General features: G+C 38.2%; 1 protein-coding gene across 2 annotated transcripts; it reads left to right on the top strand.

Moving 5' to 3' along the window:
• Positions 1-2,329: 2,329 nt before the first annotated feature.
• Positions 2,330-8,806, top strand: ncam3 (neural cell adhesion molecule 3). Of its 2 annotated transcripts, XM_017409845.3 has the most exons (17): positions 2,330-2,545; positions 3,022-3,093; positions 3,223-3,417; positions 3,657-3,794; positions 4,245-4,388; positions 4,508-4,625; positions 5,200-5,354; positions 5,439-5,572; positions 5,743-5,875; positions 5,966-6,133; positions 6,230-6,349; positions 6,652-6,654; positions 6,766-6,893; positions 6,984-7,152; positions 7,228-7,417; positions 7,515-7,643; positions 7,775-8,806. In XM_017409845.3, the coding sequence occupies exons 1-17, from the start codon at positions 2,479-2,481 to the stop codon at positions 7,803-7,805; spliced, it is 2,094 nt and encodes a 697-aa protein (XP_017265334.1). In that variant the 5' UTR covers positions 2,330-2,478; the 3' UTR covers positions 7,806-8,806. The 2 variants fall into 2 exon arrangements, with proteins under 2 accessions (XP_017265334.1, XP_017265335.1); XM_017409846.3 differs by lacking the exon at positions 6,652-6,654.
• Positions 8,807-9,079: the final 273 nt, after the last annotated feature.

The following is a 9,079-nucleotide window of genomic DNA, read 5'->3' as shown; positions in this document are numbered from 1 at the left end:
TCATAGTTACATGTGAAACATCAATTATCATTTTAGGTTACATAATTTCCAGGTAAAGAAAATCCCGGTATATATTGTGTTATAGTTCCATAGATATTTGTAAAAATGTTTCATTGGTTTTTATCCTAGCAGATAAATGATCTGATTGTTTTTTAACTTACTGTGAAACACTGACATTCTATATCATTTTAATATTTTATGTAAAGAATTACCAGATGATTTAGTTGGGCCTGACTGCTCAGCCTGTTCAGTTGTGTTTTCTAATACTGTATCATCAAAATCTTTGTGTCAGCCTTGATGCTCATAGCAAACACTTCAGTAAGCCATAGGATGGTCTTCATCAAAACCCTGCACTCTGGTCAGATCTTGAGTTTGTTGATAATTTGTTAGCCTCTGTTATTTATGTTAGGGAGACGTTCGTAAAAGAGAAAATAAAAAATTGATTCTAAGAAAAGTTGAAGCATTTTATTAAAGACAAGCAATGACATGCAAAGGTCTTTTTCACAGAGATTTTGACTCGTTGCTAAAAACTACAAACCATATGCAGACAATTCCCAGCTCAGTCCCACACAAATGCCAGAAATGACTTCATCCTCGAGACATTGTTTTCCATCGATTTACATTGTTGAGGCAAAACATTAGGATTACGAGTCTGCACTCATGGAATGTGCTTCTCGTCCAGTGTTTGTGTTAGCACAGCGGACAAAAGGCTTGTCCTATAGAATGATAGTGACACCACCTTCTGATAAAGTCAGAGATTCGATATCTATGGCCTAGGCTGAACCCGGATCTTGATCTTTTTTCCAAACCCAAACAAAAAATAAAATAAATGCTTGAAAAGACAGCTACAATGAGCGGCCCCGTGAGGACATGAACCCTAGTTTTCTGGGTGAAAGTTCTGTTTGACGTTTGTCCACTGTGCCAAACTCCCTCTTTCCATACGACTCCGCACGTTTAGTTTTTACTCCGTTGCTCACATACTGTAGGCTTCATGTTTGCTCTTTTTATTCAAAATTATTATTTTTATTCTCATTATAGGCAAAACAGTGGTTATATCATTGGATTCTTCTACAACTGATTAACACTTGGAGTCAACCACATTTCAAGATGGTCGCCACAGTCAACTGACCATAGAAAACACAAAAATAAATATTACTCAGCAAATGAGCTAAACTTTGATAGCTGAGAGTTATTCCCAACACATACTCTGAGCGCTAACAGATTGCAGAAGATCTTGCAAATTGAGATCACGCATAACATTATTTTCAAGATTTGACCAAAATACGTACAACTCTGAAATTTCTCAACATAGAATCATCCTAAATTAAAACTGGCATGAAATGTGTTAAATATGCTTATGTTCAAGAATTATTTCTTCCCTTACTTATTTAATTTATTTCATTTATTTTTAGGGCTTACTAAAACTCCTTTGGGTTCTCAAAAGTGTTTACAAGCTTGGATTAAAACAATTATACTATACCAAACATATTTTGCTAAGCGGCGTGTTTTACCATGATAACTCACAAACATCTCTTTAATTAGAACATATTTATTGAAATTATGCTGAAATAGCAGCTTTCTCGCTCAACTACAAAAGTACAACTTTGATTAAAGTCCCCAAAGTCAATTTTGGTTGGAATTTGGCCCCAAAACCTTTTTTTATTTAGATGATTAAATATATTTTGCTAGTAACTGACATGTTCAATTAATTTTTCTTTCACAATTATAGAGATAGACCTGTTCTGATTTTCTTTTTTTCCCTTTCATTAAAAGTGACGCAGGCATTGGTGCCTTTTGTTGATTTAAGTCTTACATCATGTAATGATGTAGGTTACAAGGTTACTACCTGTACTTGACAGGAATATGACCTTTTGGAAATGAAACAGGAAAAAAATGCTAAAGAAACAAAAATAAAGAATGACAAATATATATATATATATATATATCGATCCTTATCTCTTCAGTCCCTGTAAGGCTGCCTTCCTTGCATTTATCCAGTTGCCTTTGGAGGTTGGGGACAAAGTGAAGAGGGTGGCAAGGAGAAAAGGGAGGAGACGGAGGTGACACAAAATAGATTACAAACTTCAAAGAATTGAAATGAAAACAAAAAGTGAGATTACTTCTGAGAAAACAAAACAAACAGAGGAGCATGAAACAAGAGATGGACATCTTTCAATCATCACTTCTCATTTTTCTACATGAATGACCAACAGAAGCTGTAAGGAAGGGTGGGGGATGACAGCTTGTTCTTTCTGTCCCCCCACCCACCCCGTTCTCATTTCCTCTCATTTCATCTGCTCCTGTGCTCCTATATAACCTCTGACACAGACCGCGACGCAAGCAGAGGAGGATAGGAAACGGCAGGTGTCCATCTGGTACCAAGACTTGAAGTGTACTTCTTTTAACTGCAAACATCTAAATTTAAATAGAGCTGACAGCAAGCAGAGTTGTGATTTAAAGGATCTGTAAACTGGCTCCATGTTGAACCAATCCACCATCGTCCTGAGGATTACCTCACTGGTCCTACTGCTCGTGTGTGGCACAGGTAAGGCCTGCTCGCAAACCAAAAAAAATTAGGAGAGACTTATTGTGTTGTAGGGAAATGTTTCAGTATGTGTCAGAATTCTAAATTACTTTTAGTTGAACACATGCTGATATGGTGTAAGGTTGGAAAAAATTACAAAACAGCCAATATTTGAAAGCTGTGATGAAAAAGCACAAATTTATCAATCCGTCACACAGAGATAAAGAGAAATTTCCTAAGCATTTTTTCCTAATAGACACCAGGAGGTGACAAAGAATTAGTGAACTAATTGAGACTAGTCACAGATATTTGTTTTGTGTTTGTTGTTTTGTTTTTTTGTGAAAATGGTTTTGCTACATAAACATTACAGACTGCTGCTTTATTAGGAATCTAAACTCTTAATAATAATAATTTGGATTCAGTAATGATGCACAGACTAGTTTGTTTTGAATGTATTTAAGCTGTAAAAGAAATAATTCCCCTCTTGTCCCATTCAGATGCAAAACTGGAAATCGTTTCAGGTATACAAGATTATCAAGTGGGAGAAGAGATCTTAATGCTATGTAAAGGTGAGCAACACTTTATCTGATAGCTTCTGAATAAATGTGCACTGTATTCACCCATGTGTAGTTTTAAATGAACAAAGATGACATAAGTTTAACCCTTCCTTCTCCTTTTACTTGTCTCGTCTCCTGCAGCTGGAGGAGATGGAGAGATCACGTGGTACAAGGATGGAGAGGAAGTAGACAGTGATATTGTGACAAAGGTGGACTACACCTCCTCTAAACTAAACATAAAGAAAGCTAAGATGCAGCATGCAGGGAAGTATACCTGCCAGTGTGAATATGACAACGGATCCAACTCCGACACCAGCATCATTCTATATGTTTATAGTAAGTAACAACTGGTCACACTCACACTAAATACATCATATATATATATATATATATATATATATATATATATATATATATATATATATATATATATATATATATATATATATATATATATAAACATTTTGGTTTGATAAACCTGTCTAGTGCTCATTTTTCTTGAATAGAAACAGCAAAAACTGGTATTTGTTCAGCTCACTAAAAGTAGGTGTCCCTGCCTTGTCCTCGTTTGTCAGACGGTCCATCATTTGGCAGCACCAACACTTACCACGAGTTTCTGGAGGGCACGGACGGAGTGGTGCCATGTCAGGTGAAAGGGCAGCCGGCGGTGGACGTTCACTGGCTCAGAGACATGCAAGACATCCCTTCTATTGGTGAGAGCAGCGTTCATGGCCTACATCCACCCCTACATCATGAGGGGTGGATTTACAATGTTTTCTGCTTTTTGTAAACTCGTTTACTTTTTGATTGGTGCTGTCCAACAAATGCAGTTTCCAGATCGAGTTTCCTTCGAGTTATTTTATGCATGATTTAGTTTATAATGCATGTATTTAAACAAATCAAATATCTAAGACACATTCTGTGCACTGGAAAATCATTTGTAGAAACCGTGGAAAATTATTGTGTAAGTGTTTGGAAAATAAGCAGGAGATTCATGTTGTAAAAGCTGAAATATTTATCTCCAAATCCATATATAAATGAAGATAAAATAAAAGTTACAAATTCTTTTTCGTGCATTATCATCCTAAGCTTCACTTTCACCACTGAAATATGGACTTAAAAAGGAGCACGACTTTGTCTGATTTTGTCTGTTTGTTCTTAAGGAGGAAGGCGTGTTCGTAAGAAGCCCGATAACTCGCTTTCTATTGAGAAAGTTCGGAGAGACGATGCAGGAGTATATGTGTGTCAGGCCCAGATCAGAGGAAGACCCATCTATCAGCAGCTCTCTGTCTCTGTTGTTGTCAATGGTTAGTAACTTTCTCACATCCGTTGTTTTGTGGTCTCCAAAAGTTAAAAAACAAGTCATGAGAAGAAATTAGAACTTTCTTTACTTTTCAATTTAGTCAACTCTGGCTTCCTTTTGCAGCTCCTCCTACTGTGAGGCTTAGAGAGGAGGTGAAAAAAGTCATTGCCGGTCCCGAAGCCAATGTGACCTTGTTGTGTTTGGTGGACGGTCTGCCAAAACCCAACATCACCTGGACCATGTAAGCCACATGTCTAAACAGATTGTTTCAATAGTGAACAAGTGTAATTTGGACACCAGAGATGATATTATCCAGTTCTCTCAATAAATCTTAAAATTCACACGACAGGAAATGTTGAAAATGCCTTTTCATCGGGGTGTAGCTTTTTGGGTTTTTTTGTTTTTTTCTTTGTTTTGTTTTTTTTTTAAAGTGGGCTCATCTAATGATTTTTTTTTTTTTAACTAAAACAATTCTTTGTTTTGGGCAGGTGGGGGTGGGGTATCGGACCATTTCTTGGCAGTTTATTATCAGCAACATTATCTGAATCTCTAATGTAAACATTCAGTCTGAATCTCTGTGGGTGGAGAACAATGTATATGTGTCCATTGAGGAACTTGGTGTGTGTGTGTGTGTGTGTCCTTATCAGCTTTGTTAATGTTCCGTGGTCTTGTTTGGTTTACATCCAGCTTTCTCTCTGTCTTCCTCTTCTGTCCTTTTAAATGTTTACATCTTTTTGTTGCATATTTCAATTCTACACAAGCACCAGATTACTGGAAGACTTAAATCTATTTGACTCTTTGTTCTCCATTTCAAGGCCGGTGACATTTGACCCCTCTCAACACCAGTTCAACTCAGATCGCAGCCAGCTCTTGATCCAGTCTATCACCAGGACTGACTATGGGGAGTACATCTGCACCGCCACCAATAAGATCGCAGAGAGCAGTGCTACCATCATGCTACATGTGTTTGGTTGGTATGATTTTCCATTATGTCCAAGTTAGTTTATCCTGTTGTATGGCACAGTAGTGACAACATGGTGATGTTTTACTTCAGAGGCCCCGGAGGTGTTTGTGTCAGTCAATCAGCAGTGTGTGACAGTGGGTGAGCGTGTATCTGTGTCCTGTAATGTGACTGGCCATCCTCAGCCTGAGCTGCACTGGCTCAACAAGCAAAATGGCCAGACACTGGTAAGAATATCTGACTCTAAAGACTCCTAAAGACTCTAAAGACTCCTAAAATACAGCTATAAAAGCTGGATTTTGCATAAACACTCTCCCACTTTTTTTGACTTGGTGCATGATAATCTAGATGTACAGTATTTTTTTTTTAAACTCTCCTCTATCCTTTTTTTTTTCAGGATTCAACCGGACGTGTTCGTTCTGTGGATGGTGTGCTGGAGATCGATGATGTAGTGCCCTCTGATGGCGGGTTGTACTCCTGCATGGCAGTCAGCTCTTCTGGGAATGCGTCAAGAGATGTTGCAGTGCATAGTAAGAGTTTTGTCTTTACCTAAATAAGTAAAAGTTGTCTTTGATGCACATTTAAAATATATTTTTCACCCACCTTGCCTCCATCCACAGCCCCGCCTGGACCACCTCATTACCTGACAATCTCTCCGGGTCCAACCTCTGTCCTTTTCTCACTCAAAACTCTCCCCATCAGTGGAGGAACGCCGATCACAAGTTTCGTCCTGCAGTGCAGGACAAGTCCAGCAGAAGAGTGGCAAGGGACCATTGTTTCAACTTCAGGTAAAACATTTGGTCAAGACTCTGCAGTTGATTAAACTATCAACATTAAAGAAATACAGCACAGAAAAGGATGCTGTTTCTTTTTCTTTTTTGTAGATCCTTTGGTCATCACCAGCCTTAAGCCATACACAACCTATACAGTCCGTATGGCTGCTTTGAATGTAGTGGGACAGGGACAGTTTTCAATAGAAAGCAGCGTTCGCACCGAGGGAATACGTAAGTTTTAACTCACTAAAAACATAACGAGACACTCATAAAACCTTTAATGCATTATGTGGTTACAAGATGTGTGTGTGTTTACATCTTGGAGTGTTTAGAAGTTATAAAGAAATTTACAAATTTCTGTTTTCATACAAGAAAACTGCGAACCTTTTGTTTTCATCCGCCATCACTGAGTTTCCCTTGTTCATTTCTCATGCAATCGACATTCTAACATTTCCATGCCATCATTCTCTGCTGCCTGCTGTTTGCTGATCCTGCTTCTGTTATCCATGTAATCCACTGCCATCCACTCGCAGAAGGTAGCGTACTCACAGTCAGTAACAGAACTAAAAATTACAAAGATAAACTATATTTCTATGGATGTTCCCCTGTTGTAAATGTTGGTTGTAAATTGCCCCCTCTGCCTTTAGGAGAACCAGACAGCCCAGTTTTGTCGACTAGCGAGATGAAAATTGAGAGCAACACCTTCTCTGTTCCGGTAAGACAGATCTATAATGGTGGATCCCCCCTGCTGCACTTTGATGTCCGATACAAACAGGTATGACTTGATGTGAATTAGCCTGTGTGTACCTCCATCATGCTGCTTCTTCCTATTTAATTTCTACCTTCCTGGGCTCCCTGTAACCAGGAAACAGAAGGGTCTGAGTGGAAGGAAAGTGAGCTGCCGTCTGACGCTGATGCTGTCAGTCTTAAAGATCTTGCCTATGGCTCAGACTATCAACTGGAAGTAAAAGCGGTCAATGCAAATGGTTCCTCCTTGCCTGCTGTATTCAACTTCACCATTGCAGAACAGCCTGGTAAGGTGCCCTTCTGCTACATTTATATATCAGATTGAATATGAAATGATTCCAGTTTTTCCTTTCTCATTGAAGTGAGCAGCATGACCAAAGGCAGCGTGGTTGGCATCGTCTTGTTTATCTTCGTGGTTGTGTTCCTGGTGGTAGATGCCACCTGCTGCTACAGAAACCGCTGTGGTCTGCTCATGTCCATCGCTGTGAAACTGTTTGGACAGAAGGTTCCAGGCCTTAAAATGATGGAGGAGGGAGAGGGGAACACTAATGGGTAAGCAGCTGGAAAAAAATTAAAAAAAAACAGTCTGCAAGAAAAATTTGTTTATGTGACACCATAGTTCAAATATTTATGTGTACTGTTGCTGCAGAGAAGTCAAGCTGAAGGGTATGTCCAAACCAAGAGGCAGTCTACAGCAGACAGGGACTCAGACGCTCGGCAAGGAGAGCGGTCAGCTCACAGAGGTCACCTCCGACAAAGCCCCTCTCACCAAACACGAGTACGTTCACTCTCCTAGATGCTGTAACTCTACATACATACGCCATTGAGTGGAAGCCAAAGTCCTGATGATCTTCTTGTTTACATTGTAATATTTAGCATTTTATTTCATCATATTTACTTTTTTCACAGGAAAATACAGCCTCCTGCTGCTGATGCGTGAGACCTGAAACTGAAAAAGAGTTTAAAGTTGACGACAAAACAAGAAGTCAACTATCTGCCATGGGAAAGGTCAAACATGCTGGCACACTGTAGGAAATGGACAGATTTGGTCAAAGTGTGTTAAACTGTGTTGATCCAGCCCTTCGTGCTGTTAAGGGAACATGAGCCTGCGTGTAGCCTCTGTTTTTAGTGTGTTTTTAAATATATATATTTAATTAAGATTGCACCAATGTCCTTCTACAGGGTAATATTGATATACTGTACGTGTGTTACAGGGTAAATTGTTGTTCCAAGATAACAACAAGATAAAGTCAGTGACAATGGCATTGACAAGTTGATATACATGGCGCATCAAAGGTTTACCTGCTATGTTTGAATGCTTTACCGACACACTTACGCTGTTATTTAAGTGCCACTAACATTACATATGGCAGCTCCAGTTAAAACTGATGACCTATTATCTGAATTTCTAATCACTCAACAGTGAATCTTAATGTAAAATATGTGCCCATTTTTGTTTTTCAGCCACACCATAGTCAAAAGCAAAAAATGTTTCTCATAAAATGATCTGAAATCGATCTAAAACTATATTCAATTTTGCAGTTTTTAGCACTTTTTGAGAAAATGTTTTTTAAAAGTTTGTGAGCACTGGCCACTTAAGAGTATTGTAATTAAGTCTTTCTTGTCATGAGAACATTCTTCAAAGTGCATTTACGACCAATCACGTGTACATTACATTTAACAGAATGTAAAATATTTTTCAATTCTATGGTTTTCATAATAAATCAGCTAATTATCCGTAAAATGTTTTATGTTTTTGCATGATTTAATGTAAAGAAAATGTGTTCTTACAGATTCTGACTATATCACTGAAGTTCCTGTTTCACACTGTACATGGGTGTGTATACACATGCTGCATTTTTCATATTTGTGTTTTATAAACTTGTAAAATAACTTTACGTGTTGTTTTTCTGCTCACTTTTTTAAGGTTTTTAGATTTCTCTGGCAAACAGTAAAATTATAAATGGAAAAACAATGTTTTCCTTTTCTTTCGAGGTCAAAGACATTGAAGTCCTGTTATATTCATTTTACTCAGGGAAAGTGAGAACAGTAAAATTAAGCTACATTTCGATGCAGTACAGGGACGTTTTCTGATCATGTTCACTGAAACCTGTGATTCAAAGCCTCGCAGTGGTTTCACGGTTCACTGCACGTCATACCCAAATCCAGTCAAACCTATCACACAAATTTAAGTCACTGTTCCTTATATTTGTT

Source organism: Kryptolebias marmoratus, linkage group LG16 (assembly GCF_001649575.2).
Source record: "Kryptolebias marmoratus isolate JLee-2015 linkage group LG16, ASM164957v2, whole genome shotgun sequence".
Taxonomy (NCBI): Eukaryota; Metazoa; Chordata; class Actinopteri; order Cyprinodontiformes; family Rivulidae; genus Kryptolebias; species Kryptolebias marmoratus.
Note: the sequence above shows the minus strand (reverse complement) of the source record. Positions and strands in the feature narration are given on the sequence as shown.